The 25,369-nt window shown below is 27.5% G+C and overlaps 1 protein-coding gene across 3 annotated transcripts in view; it reads right to left on the bottom strand.

Annotated features, from left to right (window-relative positions):
- LOC107442255 (leucine-rich melanocyte differentiation-associated protein) overlaps positions 1-19,253 on the bottom strand; it is a 33,314-nt gene extending 14,061 nt beyond the window's left edge. Inside the window, exon 1 of one of the 3 annotated variants that reach the window (XM_087153049.1) lies at positions 19,090-19,253. In XM_087153049.1, coding sequence (XP_087009175.1) covers positions 19,090-19,206 — 117 coding nt within the window. In that variant the 5' untranslated portion in view covers positions 19,207-19,253. Of the gene's footprint in view, positions 1-7,371; positions 7,794-19,089 lie in introns of those variants that run through there. The other 2 variants (XM_087153048.1, XM_087153050.1) reach the window with 2 other exon arrangements.
- Positions 19,254-25,369: the final 6,116 nt, after the last annotated feature.

The raw sequence follows: 25,369 nt of genomic DNA on the forward strand, positions 1-25,369 counted from the left end.
TAAATTAATTAATTTACAAAGTTTGTATTACATTTTTGAAACTATTTTTATGATTTTCATAGGCTTAACTTTTAAATTCGTATTTATTTTCTATCGTTACAATATACTAAATGCGAAAATTTTGTCCAAAGGTGTTCAAGTAAAACAAGGACATAGCTTCGATGAAGAAAATTTTTCTTATGTTAGTAATATTTGTAATAGGAAAGTTAACAAAAAAAAATGTTATATCAGTTATTAAAACTGAACAATTCAAGCATATTCAAATAAAAGTCGAGCTTTACGGCTAGTTTTAAGGTTAGGTACGAAGACATGCAAGTAGCAAGTAGCCAAATACCTCAATTTTTAGAATTTTGTTTTACAATTTTCACAAACTTACAAACTTTTCTAACAATTTTTCTTACTACTCAAATTCTGATCATACCTTCACATTTTATTTTATAACCGTCGTTGAACAGCCGACCCAAATTTGAGTTTACGGCTACCAATGTTTACCTCCGTAGTCTTGTAATTTTGATCCCAGCCCAGAAGACAAGGGAACTCCTGGATCAAGTATTGTGAGAAATTTGCCTTCTTTCAGGACTTTTTGATGGAACTAACTAATATTCGTGTAACATGGAGAGGAAAACCTACCACGGTTAGCGTAACAGCAAAGGAACTCTAACCCATGATCGGTATACCACTGAGGATATTTTACACCAGCACTGTGGTCGATGCAAGCCGGATACGGAATTCGTATTGACCAGCCATCGCTGAGTTTCAAACCATTGGAAGGCGAACCTTCTATACCTGAGCCATCATGGCTCAGTGCCACCACATTATAACACCCCTTCAACGAAGAAAAATTGACAGCTATGAAGGCCGGATTAACCATTAAGCTCACTAAGCACGTGCTTAGGGCACCAGGGGATAGGGGGGCACCACAAAGCTTGACTAAATGTTAGGAATATATAATGAAAATTTTTCTTGAAACATTACTTAAAAAATTTATTATTTTGAGTTTCCATTTTAAGAGTAGATAACAAGCTTTTCTAAGTATGAAATTTTACATAATAAAAGAAAAAAAAACAAAAGATGTTATGTATCAAAAATTTTTGGTCTTATAATTAAATTAGGTAGCGAATTTCTATGCGATAAAAGATCTATTTATTTATCCATTACAATGATTCTATAACATACTGCTACGATTCATGTTTACATAATATTTTTCGCAGTTGTAGCAAAGTTAATACTTCGTCAATTTGATTTTTTTATGTAAAAAAAGATTTATTTACAACATTTTGATGCAATGATTTGATGATGCAAAATATGTGATTTTTGATGTGAAAAAAAACTGTGTTATGCATGTTTGCAGTTTTTGTGCATGTTTTGTTTTTATGTGCTGCACATTTTTCAAAAATATTTGCTTACACTTTATTTTTAATTATATTCTCATTGCAACTAGAAAAAGAAGTCATCAAATTACGTAAAGGTTGTGTTACAAAAATTTATTTCAAAATTTTACGTCAAATAATTTCTTTATTCACTAAATTAAGAAAAAGGAGCTGTATTTAAGTATCACTTTTCGAAATTTCTTTGTGGAGGAGAAGTTAAATTTGCGAAAATATGACCACACACTTCGCATTACTTATATTTTTTTTATCTATATATAGCGAATGTTGAAATTAGATTTTAAAACTTAAAATATATACTATGTAATATGATTGCAAGCAGCTAGTCTTTTAATAAGGAAAAAATTACAGGTTCCTTAGAGTCTTGTATAAATACAAATGTTATAAAAGTTGAGCACAAAAGATGTGTAAATTCACAATGTGAATCGGATGTTCGTTGACGGTGAAAAATACGTTAAAAAGAGTATCCATTAAAACTAATTTAATATTAAAATCAAATATATGAAATACGTAGCAATAAAATCAAATTTTCGATCATTGAATTGGGTTTAGTGCAAGTAAACTATATTTTGTGCATCTTATAACGAAATTTGTAAAAATTACAATTAAGAAATAAGAAAAGTTCTGAAAATTTTAAATCAAAATTAAATAGCAAATTTAAGAAAGATATAAAGATATTTTTATTAATTGAATTTAAAAATATGGTTAATAACTAATAAAGAAAATCCTTAATGATTATGATTAAAGTTAGAGCCAATCAAAATTATTAATGAGAATGTATATATATATGTGTGTGTGTAATTTCATCAACTTTTATTAAGATGATAATTTGAACATGTAAATATTTTGAAAATAATATTATTTCTGTCACTAAAAATAAACTTAATCGTTGCTTTTAATTTTTACTTGCAGCTCGTGTGTACATCAGATTGAAATAAATAAATAACTAATTAAGGTATTTCCATTGTCCATTTAACTTTTTCTTAAAATAAAAATTGGTCATTCTGCATAAACGAGTGGGAAAAATATTGTTGTTCCTGTTATTTTATTATAAGCACCAGACTGCTGGGAAACGGGTTCAATTTAACCTGATCTTGCTTTCTGCATGTAACAAACAATCCCGTCGTAAAACAACAAAAGCTGTTTATTGCCAGCATTCGATTTCATGAATTCAAAGGCTCTTGAAAAGGACCACCGTGATTGTCCCCAACATATGCGTTAGAATACAAAGCTAAATTTTCTGAGAAGAACCACTTTAAGGACAAGACAAGTGTAACCAATTGATTTACTACAGACAGAGAACATCCTTTCATCTCAGATATCTTTAAGCATCCTATAGTCGACTCGTTCCCCCTTCTTTTTTTAGAGGAAAGGGCCATATCTCAGAAAATTCAAATTGTCTTCCTTTCGAGGGGTACAAATACAAATAAATGATGACTTAAGATTGAAGAAAGTGGGAGGTCTAGGAAAAGAAAAGTTTCTTGATTGACATAATTTTCAACCAATAACTTTATTTAAGCTACAATCAGTAACTAATTTCCCGTATTTACACACCCCCGTATATACACACAAATTAAACATTTTGGTAAACACTTTTCACCTTAGTTTACAGGATTTTGTTTCAACTTGGTTCGTGTTTAGATTATTTTACTTTTTCGCATTGTTTAATTTTTATTTAACTTTATCGATTATTTTACTATTTGATTTTTGTGACTATTTCGGGCAACGATCATATAAAGACAAACATGACTCTTGCAGAAATTTTAGAGTTGACGTAAGTAACCATTTATTCTATTTAAATTGTATCCTTTTCCTTGTTCCGAATGTTTATTGAAAATGAAAATGTTTTTATAAACAATACTTGAGGAATCATCTAGGAATTGGGCAAATAATTTTAATTATTAAATTTTGAACAGGTTTTTAAAGGCAGATTAATGAAATATAACTTTAATTTTGTTCAAACGAAATCACTAATTTATTTTTAGGAAAAGCTAAAGTCAGGTGTTTGATAAATAGCCTTGTTAAAATGATTAACTTTGATGTTTCTCCACTTCGAAAATATTTATTTTCAAAATTTTTCTTTTATCATCTTTGCCTGTACCGAAATTTTAAATTCAAAAGTTCTTTTTCTTCGTTTTTTGTGTTAAAATGTGTACTAAGATCTAGTAGAAGGTATTTCAAAGTTGGTTATTTTAACATATAATGTAACATTTAATGTATAATATGTAAAATAACTAACCATCTTTTCTTAAAAACTTAAAAGTTTATTTGCAATTCGTAATTAAATTTTATCATTTTAATCTTTAAAATAGTTAATATTGCAATAGGCTATTGAAATTATAGTATCGGTAGTTTTTCCTTATTTTTACAAAGTCATTTCTTGTATATAAAATTTATAAGGAACAAATAAAACTATTGTTTGTGACTCTAAAAATTATTATGATATTTTTACGGAAATATGAGAAGAAAAAAAATAAATTTCATGAAAGGAAAAAAAAAAAAATGGTAAAATTATACGTGAATGCACAGAAAAAGTTTATTGTACTGAAACATTATTCTAAATATAAACATTATATCAACATTATTCTTGCTTTTGAAAGCATGCTGTAATAGTGTACAGCTTATATTGCTTCAGGTAGTAGCTAAACCCCTCAAATAATTTTATCAATAATTATTATTTATCGATCAATATTGATTATGTCTAAATAAATATAAGTAAAGAGTTTAATTTTTCTAAAGCATTATAATATTTTAATTATAAAAAATTAATTAAACCTAAATGAAAGAATAAAATTACAATTTTTAAAAATTATATAATTTTTTTTACATTTTAAGCATTCTATTACAGAATAATACTCAAAAGTAATAAAAAAAAATTTCAAGTTTTTGTTAAAAATACAATGTGACATATTTCTTAGGAGGGGATGCCGTATTATAAGTTTTAAGAAGTAATTAAATTGTTTTAAATAATTGATCTTATTGAAATAAATTTTATTCTATGACGTTATAATTTAAATATTTATTCGATTTTAAATAAAAATTTTAAGTAACAATACACAAATTTTATTTCGATTTATTTTATGAATTTGTCTTTAAATGTTGTAAAGAATATGTGAAATATTTAGTACATAAAATTTGAGTAGACAAAGTAGATTTCGGTTGGTTTAAGATAAATGTTGGTTCAATAAAATTACATACAATACCTCTGTTTATGTTTCTAAGGATTGTATTTTTCCAAACCTAAAATTATTTTCTATAAAACTTATGTGGTATTATGTACGCGTATGCATACAAGAATAAAAAATATCGTTAACATACACCAAAAGAAAAAAAAAGTGAATAAATTAAAAATGATGGTTTGTTATGTTCTACTGATTATTAATTAAGTTTAGTTTTTATATTATATTCATTGTTGCTCTATTTATGTTTTTGTTTTGTATTATAAAAACACGAATGTTCAAAATTTGCAAACGAAAATCTGATAATTGAATTTATAGTAATTTAAAGTATTTTGTTTTTGCATTTATTTACTTATTGAGGACAGAGTGTTTATTTACTGAGACAGCTTTTTCAGACCAAAGTTACTGCTATCACTTATGACATTTTTATGTACAGGTTTAATGGAGTAGTTTTAAGTGATTTCTATCATTTTTTCTAAAAAGTCATTTTTTTACTAGTCAAATTAAGATTTAATTGTTAGTTATTTATTGCTCCTAAACTCTTCTGTACCTTTGACAGGCTACCTAATTAAGAGAATGTCCAAAATATTAAACAAAATACTAATAATTTTATTAGGTAATTAGTTCTGTTTTCCACAGATGCAATCTAGAGTGAGTTGTTATTATAAAATAAGTTCACTTATTATTTTTAATCCAGATTTTATAGGATCATTTATGATAATTGTTGCATTTATAAATTTACTCATCACAATTTTTTTCCCCTCATTTCTCTTCCAATCATTATTAATATATTTAGGTTTAATAAGGAAAAAGAAATAATGAAAAGCATTATTATTTGTAAAAGTATGTTGTATTACATACAGTGCGTAAAATAAAAAAAGTAAAAAACCTGAATAACTCTTGATTTAGTGATCGGATTATAACTTAGGTTCTAGATCTCAATCTAAATGGTTTAAGGGCCAATCTTAAAATATGCTAATTAGATGGTGCAGAAGATATTTTTTTAAGTCAGGCAAACGTGCTTTCCCTACCTATATATATACATATCTATATGTATGTTGTTGTTAAATTTGGATATTTGTCCCTCAAAATATAGATGATATTCGCAATAAGGAAATTAAGGTCCCAAAAGTTTTTTTTTAGGTTGAAAGTTTGGGCTCTATTATTTAATTTCAGTTTTCACGCATTTCGCTATATCTCGAGAACTTCTGAAACGAATTGAAAAAATTTTATACCTAATAATAAAATTCATTTACCTAAAAATATTTTCCCGACAAAAATAGTTTTTTTTAAAATTATTTATTATTAATAGTCGGAAAAATTTTCAATTTAAAAATGTAAAAATTTTTATATAATTTTAAAGAACATAAATGTAAATGGTAAAATACAAAATTTGAAAGAAATCTGTCGAATAGTTCTTGAGAAATTAAATGTTAAATATATAACTTTTTTAAAATTGAATAATTCAGTTGTATTTGACTGATTTAATACACATTAAATTTTATATTTTGTCATTTAAAATGACATTTGTTAAATTTTCAATTTAAAGTTTTTTCGTCTATTCTCTTAAATAAAATAATATAAAATAATTAATGCTTCTTAAAAATTATTTTTGACAAGGAACTATTTTTAGGAAAATGAATTTTATTATTGTGCGCAAATTTTTTTTAGTTCGTTTAAAAAAATTCTAGTGGTATGGCTATATATTTCGAGAGTCAAGAATTCGAACATTTAAAAAAAAAGTTATGCTTTTTTTAGAAAAAGATGTGTCTGTTTTTCTAAAGTATTTTGAGTCTTAGTATATAAAAGTTCAAACTTTCGATCATATGTCATTCAAAGTGTTTGCTTTTCTGCACATGGTACATGTGCACAAACAGAAGTTTTTTTTTATATTAATTGAAAAGTTTTCAATTGATCATATTTTAATTTTTTTTATTTAAATAAATATTTTCTTTTAAAAAAAATTTTGATTTTATATTTAGAATGATATGACTTACTAGCAGATGTATTTCTAATTGTTAGAGGGGGGCACCAAAATATTTTCAGTGCTTAGGGCCTCAAGAGGTCTTAATCCGGCCCTGGCTATGAGTACAGAGCCATCATAAGGGACCAGTTATAAGGGCATGTATCCAAGTCCACGTTAAAACTTAAATATTGTTACCAGTAAGAAATTTGCTTTTCAAGTTGATCCTATGGATCCCCTGTTATGAATTTTTAATGGTCTCGTTGAATTTTTTTAAAATAAAAATCTTTGTGGGGAATAAAATATGATCAAATTTTTAAAATTATTTATTTACAAATTTGAAAAAAAAAATGCTTTCTCAATAGATTGAAAATTTCTTTACAAATACGTTCAACTCACTTCAAGCATAATTTCAAAATTCACCAAATTATTTTTTTACTATTATTATTTTCATATTTTATATGTTTCTACATTAGTTTAAAAATTACGTAATAAATTTTTTCAATTTACTTTAAACATATTTTCAAGATTCATGAAATTAGCTATTTGTTAAGATTATTTCAAATTTTACTTGCTTTCAATTTAGGTTGGAAGTTACTATTTAAGTATGATCCATTTAATTCAAGCATCTTTTTCAAAATTCACAAATTTCTTTATTTATTATTCATTCCCCAAAATTTTAATGCGTTTTCTTGTTAGTTAGAAAAATACTTCAAAAAATATGATTAACTTATTTCAAGCATATTTTCAAAATTCATCAATTTATTTATTTACTTTTTAAAATTTTACGCGCTTTTTCCATTCGACTGAAAATTAATTTTAAAATTATAGTTCAACTTACTTCAAGCACATTTTCAAAATTGACCATCATCATAAATGATTTAAACAATTTTTTTAAAATTAAAAAAACCCCTCATCCAATTCTTCAAACGAATACTCACATCTAAGGCACACACGACCTTCTCTTTCGTCCAATAAGTCACTATGCAAAGGTGTGAATATTTTTTGTTCTCATATTCCAGCAAATCCTCTGCACTGTCACCTAAACTTCCCACACTGTACGAATCGGCGATACTACTTTCATCCGACAGTTCCTGCATCATTAGCAAATCGGTCAGAAAATAATCATCCTCTACGAGCGAGAAAGTGCTGAACAAGGCCACAGTTGTAAATCGAAACACATGTTCGAATTTACATCGTCGTAAGCAGGATTGAAAGAAATTGTAACAGGGATTTATACCAACTTATTTTTTGTTCGACACCTCGTGTCAGAGGAGGTTATGTAACAGAAATTTGAAGATGCGGAAACTGGTTTGAAACGTGATCTATTTGTTGTTTTTCCACCTTCTTTTATTTCTGGTTGCATTGAATTGAATTTAGAGAATGTCTCAAGTTCCAACAACACTTTTGCACTGTTCCGGAATCGTTAAACTTTTTCCGAAGAAGAAGCCTTATTAAAATTTATGTTTTAATAAATTGAAAAGTTGAGTGTATTTTAAAAGGAAGTTTTACATGATAGGATTTCTTCTGGTTTGAATGGTATGAAACATTGCATAAGAAATACTTCAGAAACTGTATTTAAAAAAAAAAAAGCTTTAAAAACGTTAAATTGAAAGCTCACTTCCTATTCAAACCTATACATGTTCTACAAAAACTTTCTTTTCGTAAACTTATATTTGATTTAGTTAAATTTATTTATTAACATTAATTATAAGGTACGCAGAGTTTAAAATATTAATTTGAACTAAGAATAAGTCAAGTATAAAGCAGGAGTGCCAATTTTCAGAAAATATAAAGCACTGAAAGTAAAAACCAGTATTCGTAGTAAGTACTGGTACTAAAGTGAAGTACGGGTAGTGAAAAAGTAATGTACTGGAAAAGTAAAGTACTGGTATTGAATTTAGAGAACGTCTCAAGTTCCAACAACACTTTTGCACTGTTCCGGAATCGTTCAACTTTTTCCGAAGAAGAAGCCTTATTAAAATTTATGTTTTAATAAATTGAAAAGTTGAGTATATTTTAAAAGGGAGTTTTACACGATATAAATAGATTGGTATATACGTTTCTTCCGGTTTGAAATATAGCATAAGAAATGCTTCAGAAAATATATTAAAAAAAGCTTTAAAAATGATAAATAGAAAGCTCATTTCCTATCCAATTCTATATATGTTTGGGGCGTAACTACCACTATAAATATTAATTACCAATTCACTAGTATATAAGACATGTTACCTTGATCTTATCATGAGGTAACTATTGATAGATGAAGGTTGACGTAGTTGATAAAGTATCCAATCATGTTCCACAAAAACTTTCTTCTCGTGAACTTTTATTTAATTTAGTTGAATTTATTTATTTACATTAATTATAAGGTACGCAGAGTTTAAAAAATTCATTTGAAGTAGGAATAAGTCAAGTATAAAGCAGGATTGTCAATTTTCAGAAAACATACAGCACTGGAAGTAAAATCCAAATTTCGCAGTACTAAAGTAAAATGAAAATACTAAATAAAACTAAAGTAAAATGAAAAAGTAATATATTGGAAATATATTACAAAAAGTGAAAAAGTAATATATTGGAAATATATTACAAGAAGTGAAAAAGTAATATATTGGAAATATATTACAAAAAGTGAGAAATTTATATATTTGAAATATATTACAAAAAGTGAAAAAGTAATATATTGGAAATACATTACAAAAAGTGAAAAAGTAATATATTGGAAATATATTACAAAAAGTGAAAAAGTAATATACTGGAAAAGTAAAGTACTGTTAGTGAATTCAGAAAAATTCTCAATTTTCAGCAACATTTTTTTTACTGTTTCGGAAACGTTAAACTTTCTCCGAAGTTACGAAAAGGACTCATTAAAATCTATATCTTAATAAATTGAAAAGTTGAGTATACTTTAAAAGGAATTTTTACACGATATAAGTAGATTAGTGAATAAGTTTCTTCCGGTTTGAATGGTATGAAATATAGTGTAAGAAATGCTTCAGAAAAAGTATTTTTTTTAAAAAAAAAGGTTGAAAAAACGTTAAATTGAAAGCTCACTTCCTATTCAAACCTATACGTGTTCTACAAAAACTTTCTTTTCGTTAACTTTTATTTGATTTAGTTAAATTTATTTATTTACATCAATTATAAGGTACGCTGAGTTTAAAAAATTAACTTGAAGATACTGGAAATATATTACAAAAAGTGAAAAAGTAATATACTAGAAATATATTACAAAAAAGTGAAAAAGTAATATACTGGAAAAGTAAAGTACTGTTAGTGAATTCAGAAAAATTCTCAATTTTCAGCAACATTTTTTTTACTGTTTCGGAATCGTTAAACTTTCTCCGAAGTTACGAAGAGGACTCATTAAAATCTATATCTTAATAAATTGAAAAGTTGAGTATATTTTAAAAGGAATTTTTACACGATATAAGTAGATTAGTGAATAAGTTTCTTCCGGTTTGAATGGTATGAAATATAGCATAAGAAATGCTTCAGAAAATGTATTTAAAAAAAAAAGGTTGAAAAAATGTTAAATTGAAAGCTCATTTCTTATTCAAACCTATACGTGTTCTACAAAAACTTTCTTTTCGTTAACTTTTATTTCATTTAGTTAAATTTATTTATTTATATAAATTATAAGGAACGCCGAGTATGAAAAATAAGTATCAATCAGGATTGTCTATTTTCAGAAAATATGAAGTACTGGTTGTAATACTTTCTCCTTTCTATGTTTTTTTTTTTTGAAAAATAAATTAACCGCTACAATGTATTTTGCCTTTCCTGAAAATTCGAAGTCTTGACATAAACTGAACTTCTAGAAGCTACTTCTTTAACTCATAACAAGTGTCTCTATCTTTTCCGACAAAATGTGTGTATATTGACATAGATAACAATGTTGTCCAATACTTATCAACAACTAGATAAATATAATTTCTTTTCGCCTCATAGTCGGCGAATAATATTCTACATAATATTCTAGTAACGAATAATATTTTAGTAACAAATAATATTCTAGTAACTTAACAAGAAAAACTTAATTTAATAAGTGCCAAGCTTTTTATATAAAAGCATGTTAATTATAGTAACTTAAAATGTTTACATAAATTTCAACTAAAAAAAAACTTATTTAAAAATATCCTACTTCTTAATGTAATAAATAGCATCTTGACATGGACTATACTACTAAGTTAAACTGGCACTATATGTTAAGACAAATTGCAGCTGTAAAATTTAAATTTACGAAGTATCATGCTTTCAAATGTAAAATTAAGTTCTTTATGTTATAAACAGCAATAAGATTTTACTTTAATATGCATCATATTTTTAAATGTAAAACGTAGCAACTTGACATGTTTACAGCTATAAAACCTTTATTTGATAAGTATCATATTATGCAATGCAAAATACTGTAACTATACATTAAAGTGACGGAGCAATATTTACATATATTATTATTTTCAAAAATGTTTTAAAAGTAACGTGAAATTACAAAAACAAGACAAAAGAAATTATAGCGTTAACGAATTTATTAGAGAATCGACCTTCGACTAGCCCCCTAGGTGGCTTTGTAATAATCACTCTTAATATGTATTTTAAAAACCCTAGTTAAAAGTGAAACAAAAACGTTTACCCGGAAGGGATAACTTGTTAATACTTTAAGTGATGAAAAAAACTTAAATTTAGTTGTAAAACGATAACGTCTTAATTTTGCAGATGTCTGCCAAAAATAAAATGAATAAGTTACCACTCTTTTATCTTTTTGAAAAAGAGCGCATGCCCTAAATGTATATTTTATTAATGTATCTGCAAATCTGGTTTGAAAATATAGCAATTTTATAACTACAGAATCAAGCATAGTTTATTTTTTATTTATTTTTAATATTCAGGTGAATATGAATGTCAAGGTTATTCAAGAGAAATGTTAAACATGAAATAAATGATTTACCAGTGTTCATTTTTTTTAATAATAAGAAATACGTCCTAGAAATTTAAAAGTGGTTATTCTATAGGTGTATTACCAATCGACGATCTATCTGTTCAGTTATTTTATGTAGTAGTGCGCAATAGGGTATACCGAAAAAAAGTATACCTGGCAGTAGAACACAACCTTAAAAAAATGTTAGGTATTTTGGGCAGTGGCACTTAACATTAAAAAGCATCGAATTCGGATTTCTTTTAAAAGATTAAGTAGCGGGCAGGGATAGCCTGATTGGTAGGGCACTGGGCCCATGTCCAAGAGCTCGTGAGTTTGATCGAAGACTCCCTTTGTAGTAAATGGTGACTGATGCAAGTTAAATCTGTCGAGTAGCAAAGTCCTCCATGTTCCCATAACAAATCAATACTTCTGGGGATACTGATTCAGGAGTTTACTTGTCTTCTGGATTGGTTCAAAATTACAAGGCTGCGGAGTTGAACATTAGAAGTCATAAACCCAAAATTGTGTCGGCTGTTCAACTACGGATAAAATAAAAATAAAAGATTAAGTACCTCTGCCCGGTATGCTCGACACCAGAGTTCTTACTGCCGTTTTGCATTGAACCAAATTACGACAAGACATCTCATTCGGGGGCTAAGTGAACGAACAGATTCGTCAAAGTTTGAGACCGTCAAAAAAAAAAAAGAATTTTTTAAATCTCTCAGATTTAAGTCATTTATTTAGAAAGTCAAATATTTCTAAATGTTTTTTACTATATTTTATCAGAACTCGTTTTGTAGTTTGTATAACTGATAATTGAGTTTTCAGTAATTTGGTGTGAGAGGAGGAATTAATTTTACTAACATGTTTTTTCTGGAGGATTAGCCAAATTGCTCGGGTAAGTTAAAAGCCAGTGAGAATATTGCCCTACAATGATATTCTTTTAAGGTTAAATGTCGCAGCTCTGTATACCGTAAAATAACTACACAGGTAGATCGCCTATTGGGACTATAGCACACTATATTTATTACTGAAGAAGGGTAAACTATAAAGATCAAATCATTGTTAAATTTCCTTATTTGAGCAACCATTTTAGTTTTTAAATTTTACAATAAGTTTATTTTAATAAACTATACGTCATCGTCATGAGAAGACACCTGATTTTCTGCCAAAATAGTTGGATGATAATATGTATCTATTACTGTGAATGACCAAAATTGGCGGTTGTTGTCTTCCACCGGTGAATGTTGACAATCGCTTTGGAAAATGCTCCAAATATATACTAGGTCTAGTTAAGTGCCACTGCCCGGTATGCCCTACAACGTTTTTTAAGGTTCAGTGCCACTGCCCGGTATACTCTACACTGATGTTTTTTAAGGTTAAGTGCCACTGCCCAGTATGCATTTAACAGGTACTCAGAACATTGATATTTTTCATAATCTATCTTCAGCAGATATTAAAATATAGAATAAATATAATAATATCAACTAATAAATTAATATAAAATCGGATGTAACAAACATTTCGGACATTCACAGATGTGACGATGTGATTGTTAACATTCACCAATGAAAGTTGACATTCCCTTGATTTCGATCATTCACCGTAACATATCCACTTAGCCCGTTTTATTGACACCAAGTAAAAGGAAGAATTTCGTTTCGCGCGAACGACAACGAAAGTGTTTAAACGGTTCGAACGCGCGAAAGATAAGAACTTTCAGATCACGAGTTAGAATAGAAGGAAACTGTGATGACAAAAGGTCGAATGACAAAGAAATAAAATGTCGGCGGAAAATGTAAAATAAATCTTTTTTTATTGAAGTCCCTTTGTTTACTTAGAATGCAATTCATTAAACCGTCCTTATTGAAATCATATTCATTTAAAAATAATAATAAATAAATAAATAAATATAAATAAATAAATATAAATAAATAAATATAAATAAATAAATATAAATAAATAAATATAAATAAATAAATATAAATAAATAAATATAAATAAATAAATATAAATAAATAAATATAAATAAATAAATATAAATAATAAATAAAAACAAGTAAGTATATTTTTCTAAAATTTTGATTTCTCTTAGTTTTGGGCCGTCAATAAATAATGTCACATTTCAATATTTCAAATATTTTCCTCTGCGTCACAAAATGTCACATTATAAATAAATAATCCCAAAAAACTGAAGCGGTAAAATATTTTTTGATTAAAAACTGTTCATTCACTTACAGATTACAAATAGCAGTCGAAATGTTTCAAGCTTTCAAAAAATAGGCGCTCATTTTCAAAACCTGTTGGACGTGAAGGAGAAGAAACAAAATTTAAAATAGAAACGTAAACTTCTAACTAATTATGGAAAAATAAAAGTGAGAAATTAATAAAAAAAAAAAAAGTTTTTTTTTTTTTTTTTTTTTTTAAATAGTTTAGTTTTTTTTTACCATTATTTTTTTCTTCTTTTTTCGATGGCAAGTTAACGTTTTTATTTCAAATAACTTTTGTTTCTTCTTCTTCACGTCTGTCAAAGTCTTGAAAATGAACGCCTATTTTTTGAACGCTTAAAACATGTCGACTGTTAATTCCCACAAGCTGGCGCATGTCACACTCTGTTACATAAGCACACTTCAGAAACGAAATAGTAGATATCTTAAACTTATAACTGCGTTCTTTAATGGCATCTGTGAAGATAATAATCAATTGATGTATAATATTTATTTTGAAAAAAAAAAAATGAAACAATTTATATAAACATGTTTTTGATATTCAATATTTTAATTTTTACAAAAAGGGGATTGTCAAACATCTTGTAACCCCCTACCATCCCTTCGTCACAATTTGCCAATGCTTGATCCAGGAGTTTTCATGCCTTATGGATTGGGTTTAAAATTACAAGGCTACGGTAGTTGTGAATTCAAAAGTGGGTCGGCGGCTGTTCAACAACGATTATAAAATTGAACTATAGCAGATTTGTACAGATATAATAAAAAGTTTTCCTAATTCCTCCAATAAAGCCACTTGGAAAGGAAATTTGCCAGTTCCAAACGCATAAAAACTGGTAACACAATTATTTCAATCTTAGTCTTATTTTGGAAAAATAAAACATGTCTATCTACCATAATATTTTAAAAGTAAAAAGCCTCAGATTTTAATCTATCATTATGTATTTACAGTTCCTTTTCTGTAGCTTAAGATTCTCACATAATTGAAAACAGTAAGGAAATGCCATTCTTTTTGCAATAGTACGTTCATATTCATGCAATATCAAATGAGCGGTACTAATAGGTTTAAAACCCTTTGAAGCATAATTAATCGTATTTTTTTCATTGTTTCATATTAATTTAGGTTAAAATAAGTAAAAGTAAGAAACATGATATGATTTGACATGACATGACATATTTACCATTTTAATAATTTATGGCTATGAAACACCGGTGTCTTTCTCTGCGTTAAAGGTAAAGCTCGCGAGGCTACGACATATTACAAAAAGTTCGCTATTATGACAACTTTTAAAGTCATCACTAAAATGTGCAAAAATTATGTGTTTATATCGTGCTAAATATTATCTAACTTCCGCTATGGGAACAACCACTTGGATTAGTCTGCGTAGGGTCCGAGATTGTACGGCATTAGTCCTCAGTAAACTGTTCTACCGTAAAGTGCTCGACTTCGCGTGCAGGTCGTCGGGCTACCGAAGCGGGGTTGCCATCCCCTCTGCAGAGAATCAAAATTGTGATGGCATGTCTTCGGACCATCCTCAGGGATGTTTCCCAGACCGTCGCCAATAGCCCATAGTGCAGCTCTAGTGCGACGTAAATGAACTAAACTATGGGAAGAAATACTTTTCGAGAAAAATACGTCTTCCGTTTTTTAAGTGACATTTTTACTTTTATTTTTGGTATCAATGTAGGAATGTGAAAAGCGGTCATTACACTTTACTTTCTGCCTACAATATAAATGCTTTAATTTTGAAAAGAAAACATGTGTAAGTAAGTTATATTTTTCTCCTCATGAAAGAAAAATTCTAATATTTTCAGGAAACCTACCACACACTCCAAAAGAATACATCTTTCTGTTAAATACGTCTGTCATACTCCCTTGTATTTGTCTTTGCCAGCTTCAGGGGCGAATTAAGCGTACGCGGGGCCCCGGGCCATTCAAATTTTTGGGGACCTCAGATTAAATTTTTTTCTCGTATATTTTTTATTTATTCAAATATAAAAGTATTTAACAATCTTTTCATTTAAGAAAGCATATTTAAAATTAAAATAAATAATAATAAATTAAATTTTACTTTATTTTGTTAAATTAGAACTTAAAAAATTATCAAATTTTATTAATATATATTTGAAATTGATTTTTTTTCTTCAAAAAATCATTGTTTTTCTTAATTTTTTAAAACTTATTTTCAAAATTTTTTTTAAGGGGGCCCCTAATCATTGGGGGCCCCAGGTTATGGCCCCTGGCCTAATGAGTAATCCGCCCCTGGCCAGCTTGATAATTTGCAGTTGAAACCAATATTTAGTGTTATTAGTGACGTCAAAAACTATTGAACTTCCTTTTTTAATTTTTGTACTACTACTTTAACAAGTGCGACGAAAAATTTACTATAATGGCAATTATATTTTCTATTGCGAATTGTCGTTTTAACGGATTTTCACTGTATATTTAGTGAAAAATAAACTTACATATCATTATTTTCTGTAAAGAATAAACTTGCTAAAATTATTATATTCAACAGCGAAAATATTAATACCATTTCCCTTTTATTTATTCAACGATTTGTTTTCCCTTATTTGAAATCAGCATAAAAAAATTTGTAGCGACTTAAAAATTGAAAATGTGACAAATAATTCTAAAAGAAATATAAATAATCGAAGAAACTCAAGTGTTTTTTTTAAGCTTTTATATACCAAATATAGAACTATTTACTTTTACTGTTTGCCTACATAAATTACAGTAAGATTAAATGAAAGAGAGTAAATAGGAAATGAGAAGAGACTGCATTAAGTATTAAAATAAAATGGGGTTTCGAATATCCATTATGTGAAAGTATTGGATATTCGGAATAATTCAAATACACTCTATAACAAAAAAATCGACTGACCAAGAAGCAATCATCTGATTGCTTTGAAATTTCGTATGCATGAATGTTTTGAACAGATATGGCTGGAATGATGCCGACTGGGGACGTATAGTTTTTAGCGACGAATCCCGCTTCCAACTGTGTCCTGATGATCATCGAAGACGTGTTTGGAGACTCACAGGGCAGAGGGGGGATCCTGCCTTAACTATTGCAAGCCACACCGGCCCTCAACAAGGCATTATGGTCTGGGGTGCCATTTCCTTTGACAGTCGAACCCCTTTGGTCGTCATTAGAGGTACACTTACTGCACAGCGGTACGTCGACGACATCCTAAGACCTGTTTTGCTACCGTTCCTTTTGTAGCGCCCTGGGCTGGTTTTTCAGCAGAACAATGCCAGACCACATACGGCACGTGTTGCTATGAGCTGTCTGCAAGCTTGTCAAACTCTTCCTTGGCCTGCCAGATCACCAGATCTCTCTCCCATCGAGCATGTCTGGGATATGATGGGAAGGCGATTGCATCTGGCACGGAATGTTGATGACCTCGTTCGACAATTGGATCGAATTTGGCAGGAAATACCGCAAGAGACCATCCGGGAGCTTTATCGGTCTATGCCACGCCGTGTGGCAGTTTGTATCCAGGCTAGAGGCGGGTCAATATCTTATTGAACTTGTTACTGTAACTCTGCAATAAATTATTCAATTGTTCTGAAATTTTAATCATTTACTATTCTGTACATTGTTTTCCTATCCACCAATTTTCGTCTCAATCGGACAACTCCTTCTTGGTGCGTCGATTTTTTTGTTATAGAGTGTAATTATTTGTTCTGGTTTTTATCGAAAATTAAACAAAACTTTTTTTTTGGGGGGGGGGGGAATTAAATACATCACAGCTTTTTATAAAACAACCCATTTTTTTTTTATAATCTACATAACCAAAATGAATAATCCATTGCATAAACTGTTAAAATTGAAACCAAATTTCAAGTAATCATAAACTTATAAGTAAATAAAGCATAAAACAGTAAATTTTTGGAAAGGGCAAATAATAGTCTATTTAAATGAATGAATAAAAAAGAATACACATTGGAAAAATATACATCTAAATTCATATTTTATATGTTAATTAAAGCCAAAATTAAGTAAGCGAATATTAATTAATATTAATTAAGCAAAAATCTGTAGTAAAATACTATTCCCAATCGCGATCTTTTTTGGTTGGTATTTGAATGCTCTAAAACTTCCTTATTAAATTAATTTGAAAATCATATTACATTCGTAATAAAATATTTTCCCTTAGAGCAGAAAATTTACATGTTAAAAAGTTAAATTTCATATAAAAAATAAAATTTAGTTAAGGCAAAAACTATTCTGCGGTAAAAAAAAATTAGTAGCCTTCTTTTTAACAGGTAATTGAAGGCCAAAAATCTATTCAATTATTAAATTAAATAGTGTAAATTTCATCATTAAATTTTTTAAAACTCATACTATATCACCGTAAATTTTTTACTTTGAGCTAAATATTTTACTGTTAAAATGCTTAATTTTATATAAATAATAATAATAGATTTAAAGTTTTACTGGTTATAGCTTTGAAGTTGGAATTTTCCAGCCAAATTTTTATCATTCCAATGAAATTTTTTTTACAGTTATAGAAGGTTGTCCATAGTAAATTATAGAAAATGGGAGAGGAGAAAAAATGGTTTAAGAATCTACTATTTCATTCAACTATAAATAATTATTTTAGTTTTCAACCAGAATTTCTATGCGGGGGGGGGGGGGGGGGACGTTGAATCCACATAAATGAGGAGGCAGCGTAAGCTCTCAACCGATAACTTGTTGGTCTAAATTTTTTTTATTTATTTAATACCAACTATAAACTATAAACTAGGCTACGGGTTCGGTCATAAAATGACCAATTTATATTTTTAATGCAGCTGACGTATATTTGAAATCATTTTTGTTTGCATTTGTTTTGTGTGAAAAAGTAAACCAAATTACAATTTTTTTTGTTACGGTAAAATTTTGATATGTTTCAAAATTAAACTCCTAAATTAGTCATCAATTATCATCTTCTATGCATTACTGCAGTAATAATTATTTTAAATTGAATTTTAAGAGATTAAACATAAAACATGGATGACAATGATTTCTCCAATGAATGAAACTATAACCAAAAGAGATAAAGAAATCGTCGCTAACATCAAAAGATATTGATAAACACGAAATCTGACGCTTGTCAAAAAGTGATAGGACACTAAAATCATAAAAAATAAAACAATAATAAAAATAATATTTTGAAAAGAATTAAATGAATATTAAAAAATAGAATGTACAAGTTAAAACATTACGGGTAAAAAATTAAAATTTAGTAAAAAATCAATAACGGTCACTTAAAAACTAAATGATAAACGAATAAGAAAACAAATATTTATATGAAAGCTGGAAACAAACAGATAAAAGACTCCGTTTTGATAAGAAACAATCGGAATTATTTATATGAATTAAATTAGTAAACGTATAAAAGATGTCTACAGTATAAAATAACCTACCTGCCCATCTTCAAAATGTATAGAATCTTTGTCGATTACAGTTTCCATAAAATTATTGTAGCCTACAAAAATGTCATGTTTCTCTTCGCAACAGTAACATCTTATGTATGCTGCCATTCATTAACGCTAGATGGCGGTAGCAATCATTGATATCAAAGTTCATAAACAGAAAACAATTACGTAACAACTTGTTCCGACAACAATTTTAACAACAAAAAGAAAAATGATCAGCGCGCGGAACTGAAATTCAAGGTAATAAGTCTGTACATTTGAGAGCGAAATAGGAATAAATTTCCGAAAATAAAAACGGAATGGAGAAATGAATTTAATTGTGTGTTATCTTTAGCAATGTAAAAACCATTATCATATTTTTATTTTATTTTTATAAATGGACTTTGACCTTAATTTTTTTATTATGAGTTCAGTATTTTATATACAGCAAATTAATTGTTGCGTGCTGAACTCAATTGTTATACAATTGTAGCAGAGGTAGTAGGGCCATTCAAAGATTACGTAAGCATTTAAAGAGAAAGAGGTTGCTGCCACTAGATTCTTTTTGACAAAAAACAAACAAGAGTATGAGCAATCCTTATATAAGATACCTTGGTAGTAAGATACTATAAATTTCAATTATCTGAAGAAAGAAAAAGTAACCTTTAAAAATTGTTAAAATAATTGAATTTGGAAGAAGAAAAAATTACATGTTTAAAAAAAAAGCTTACGTAAGAATAAGGAAATTTGCGATTTGGTTATTATTGCTGTAATGGAGGAGGGTTTTATTCCTAGAAGGGTATTATAGTGAAACTTAATAACTTTTATACATAAAATCAGCGGTTGGAATTAAGGTGCAACAAAACTATTGTAGTTGCTACGTTTTTTTTCGTTGTTTTAATTGCAATGCGCTATTCCTATAAAGTGTAGTGTAGTAAGCAGAGTAATTTTAAAGAAAAAACATTAGTTTTTGGTGATTTCTTGCATCTTTTTTAACATTAGTTCAGAAAAGAAACGAAGGTTCAACCGCAACTATTTTTTGAAATCTGATTGGTGCAAATTAGCGGACATAACGAAAATGTCCCCAAAGCGCAAAATAAAAAACGAACCACCTTAAATAACTTGATTCTAACGATCGGATCTTCACGTTTTAGGACTTAATGGTTCGACGGGGTTACCTCAAATATGCTAGTTAATTAGTACAGGCGATATTTTAAGTTACGGAATCAGTCAAAAAAACTTACTTTCTTTCAATAAACATATCTCCCCCCCCCCCCGACGGATAAAATTAATTCGGATTTTTGATTCTCAAAATATAGGGGGAAGCCACTATAGTTTGTTAGGTCAGGAGAACTTTCCAATCATTGGATCCCCTTAATGTTAATTTTATTTTTTGCGTATTCCGCCATATCTCGAGAACTTATTAAGCGAATAGAAATTTTTTTGCACACGCTTGTAAAATTCGTTAAATAACTTCTAGTTGATATTTATTATTTTGTTTAATAATAGTCCAAACACTTTTGAATTGTAAGGTATGGAATTTAAATAATGTCACTTTACATGGCAAAATACAAAATTTGAATGAAATCAGTGAAATACTTCCTGAGAAATGGAATTTTAAAAATACGACTTTTTATAGTAAGTGTGAATCCTCCTGCAGAATTTGTCTCGTTAAAGCAGTTAGGTTGTGATTGCATTTGGAAAGTACTAGTTAATAATCATTACAATAGAAAATTTTTTTTACAATAAATATAACAATATCAACGAAAAATGTTAGGCATTCATAGTAAGATGGATTTCCTCCAACAAAAAAATCCATCCTACTAGTAGTATTAGTAGGATAAATTTTTTGTATTTAGAAAAGCTAAATTAGTAGATGATCCTAATCACAAAAGATGTTCCATAATAACTACCCTGGATATATATTTTTAAAATTCTTGTCTTAATAGTATACACATTAGGGGATTACAAATGAATATTTAACAGGGGAGAATAAACAGTAAAACTAACAAATTCTAAATGGGAAGGTGAGACATCGAAACCTGTTTGACTATCGGATAAAACTTACTGTCGTTGAAAAATTCCTCTTTTTGCCTTCAGCAATCATTCAACTCCAGTAATGAATTTTTTTTATTTTGATAGCATTAGTATTTTTTACCTTGTTCAAATAAAAAATTTTGCACTTAATGTGCAATCTTTTTTACTTTATTTTTGACTGAAGATTCTAAAAATATATATTAAGGGCAGTCCGTGTATATTTTTAATTATTTATTTATATTTGGCAACCATATTTTTCTCTCCTTTTTTTGCACCTATTTATTGGATAAGTACCTTTACCAATAACTGGTCATAAATATTTCTAAAGAAAAGTACAGGAATCATTTATTTGTTGAAAACATTTTAATTTTATCTAAATACATTGTTTTTTTTTTAAAAAAAATTTAATGTATCAAAATCATCAAACAATAACTAATAGATGTTATTTGGTAAAAGAAAGATAATACATAAATTTTTTCATGCATGAAAAATATTTATTGAGGGAAATATATACAAAAGACATAACTAATATTAACTATTATCTGCAGAGGCCATACAAGCTCATTTGTTAATATAGGTATGAAATTAAAACCATAAAATCCATTTTAAGCACTAGTTTCCGTTCAATTTATGATATTTTCCGTTAAACGCTTGCCAGATTTAACTAGCTCAAGATCAAAACCCAAGTAAGACAATATATTGGGAATTATTGATATTTTTCAACATCATGGTAATAATATTTTAATGATTATTTGCACAATATACTTAAACACCATCTTTTATAATAAATATCGAATTTATGATAATGATAATATTGTGATCAATAAATAACAATATCAGCCACAATAATGCCAAAATTAAATAATTGATAGTATCTCATCATTATAAAAAATTATAAATTTTGCAAATAAAATATTATTCTGCTAATTGATATATTCTAAATGATTACTAGTATTCATAATGAAGTATTGGTATTTCTTTACCACACATTATAATGTTGACATCTTGACATCACCTAGATCTAGTCAACAAGATTTACTCAAGTACAAAAGTTATAGTTACAGGTACAAAGAAGATATAAAACACAAATACATTTGAACATATTGCAAGTAAGTATAACTCCAAAGAAGTTGAAAACATTTCAACATTATGTAGTAAGTATTGATGCAGTTACTAAATTTATTTAGAGGGAAAAAAATGTTATTTATGAAATTTAGAAGTAACCATATTTTAGTCACCATTTTATAAAACAAATAAAATTCATCAAGTTTTTCCTGAGTAAATATGAAAGGTAAGCATGCTTCTTGGTTATTAGGCAAAATAGTTGTTCAATTTAAAACAGAAAAATCTTAAGTTAAAGCATATTGATGTGTATCATTGCAATGCATGTAACAAGAGTAAACATGGAATCGCCCATTAACATTAAAAAGTAATCGATATTCTGTAAGAACTATAAGTTGTATATTTTTTAAACTAAAATCTTAAAAAAACTTCTACAATTTAACTGTTAGAAGATAAATAAGTTTGACTGCATGAAAAAAGTTTGCATTAAAACCAAAAAAAAAAAAAAAAATTTAATAAATAAAATAAACAAAAACAGAAGGGAAATTTAGGAAAAAAAAAAAAGATTGTATTGTAAATTTTAAAAGCTCCTAGTAGTTAAAACTATAACTTATTAGAAATTTATAGAAAGTCAATTTACAAAATAGTGTGAAAAAGAAGTAGTTAAAAAATAGACCTTTTCAGAAGCTTAAGAAGAAAAGTTCACAACAGTTAGCATTTTAGGAAAGATAATACATGTATCTGTACATTTCAATTATAGAAATTCAATTTACTTAATAATCGGAAAATAGACTTTTTCATAGTTTTCAAAAGGTTAAAAAGAAAGATAACCTCTTTGAGGATAAATATTTTTACTTATTTCTAGTGCTCGAGAAGATATATCACAATGTCACGTGGCAGAATTTTTTCGGGCCTTCTGCGTCTCTAGCACTAATATTTTTCTGCAAGATACTTTTAATAATAACAAATATATATGTTACGAATTTAAAGTAGCAAAAGCGTTGTGTTTACAAACAAAAAACCTATTTGGATAAAATAAATTGTATCTAATTTTTTTAAAAAATAGACTATGTAATATTTTTTTTATTCTAATACTATGGGCGACATTCCTCTTCCATCTATTTTATTTCCTTTGAGCATTATTTCTTTTCTCACATTTTGAAAATCATTATCACATAAAAAAACTAATTAATATTTGTAAAATTTGTTGCAGTAATTACCAAAAAAAGATCAATTACGAAATTATGTGAATCAAACTCTTTATAAAGGGATTACTCAAATGCGTGTTTCGCTTTGACTGTTATAATAAACATCGAATTAAAAATATCGGACTTAAAAAACTACATGAAAATTAATATTAGTAACTATCAAAAATTTAATCGAAACTGTATGGACTTACGATTTAATTGGCGTCAATTGTAATTTGCATTAGAAAGTAATTTTTTAATGTGTGATTCGAAATTTTCATGTAGAAATAATATAAACTGAGAAATAACAATAACTGGAATTGAAATGATGAAATCACATTAAAATATTAAATTATCAAAAAAGTGATTTGAGTTTTGAGTGCAATAAAATTGTCTAAAAAACAAGGATTTTTTAAAAACATTTATAAGTTAGTAACAATAACTGTTGAAGGATTTAGATATCGTATGGATTAACAATGATATTGATGCGAACCAGGTGTGTGATTTTTTGAATCCGCAATTCGAACTTTGCGTGCCATAAATAAAATCGGCATTTAAAAAAAAAAAATATCATGAGAATATCAACAACAGTAACTGAGCAATAAAAGACATTCGAATTATTTTTTTAAAAAAAGTTAAAACATGTAGCAATAATTGCCAAAAAAATTACCAAAACATCACATATACTTCTGAAGGAATTGGTGCGAGTTGTGATTAATAAAATGAAGACTAAAATTTTCATGAGCATAATATATTAAAAATATTCTATAGTTTTTATTCAATCAAATTTATGAGAAGTATTGCAGTTTATTGCATTAATAAATTAATTCTTTTGCTATAAATCTGAATTTGTAACAAAATCCCCATTCACAGTCATATTTTAAAATATAAAAGATGGCATCCTTTAAAAAAATGAAAGGAAAGAACATGATTTCTAAAGTGAACTATTTTTTAAAATTTTGTGATTTTGGAATATATGTTTATATATATAATATATATTATTTATATATATTTTTTCTTTTTAACCTTTTTGTTTTTATTGCGCTATACATATTTCTCAAATGAGAATGGAAAAATCGCGAGCACATCTTTCCCCTCGAGAAAGGCAGCGTCTTTTGAATATAATTCTGCAGAAAAGAAAAATATTTCTAAATTTTTGCAGAAAAAAATCAATATTTTTTACTTCTTAAAAGAGAGATCTTTCTGCAAGAACTCAATACCCTTCTGCGACAATGTTGTCGTGATTCTGCCACGGTGTCACAATGCAAAAGAAAATGCGGTGCTAGAAGCATGAAATTAGTCAGCATTTAAAAGTAAATATATTCAGCAAGATTATATAAAATAAAAATTCAATAATCCAAATACTTTAATTTTTAACAGCCTTTTTAAAAATTTGAAAACCATTGTGATATTTCTTGAATATTCTTTACTTGAGCTTTAAAATTTTTCTAGAATTAAATTAAGAAGATCAATTATAATCTTACTTTCAGCATGAATAGAACAGAATGTATGAATAAAATGGGCCACATCAAAAATCACTATATTTTAACAAATAAATATTTTTTGTTTACTAAGTAGAAGGTATAACTGAGCAAAATTACTTTCAAAATTTAATGAGAGTTATATATACAAAAATAAACACTGATATATGTATTTTATATAATATTAACTCTTTAACCGCGATAATCATAAATGGAAAAAAACAATAATCGTTGTATTTTTCTTTCATAATAACATAATAAATATAGAAATTTAATTGCAATAAATATTAATGCAATTATTTTTAGCTCACACTTGATATCATATAAAAAATTTACATTAATTATAATAAAGATAAGATACCACAATTGCAACATGAAACATACATAGATAAGTTAGATCAAATTATGAAAAAATAATAATATACCAATGAAGTATTAAATCCTTTATGTAGGTTTAAACCAGAATTTCAACTGTTACAAACTAGTTATTCTTAAATAAAAATAATTTATGAGCAATTAAAA

The sequence above is a fragment of the Parasteatoda tepidariorum genome, chromosome 10 (assembly GCF_982258835.1).
Source record: "Parasteatoda tepidariorum strain Cologne lab strain chromosome 10, Ptep-v5.0, whole genome shotgun sequence".
NCBI classification, from domain to species: Eukaryota; Metazoa; Arthropoda; class Arachnida; order Araneae; family Theridiidae; genus Parasteatoda; species Parasteatoda tepidariorum.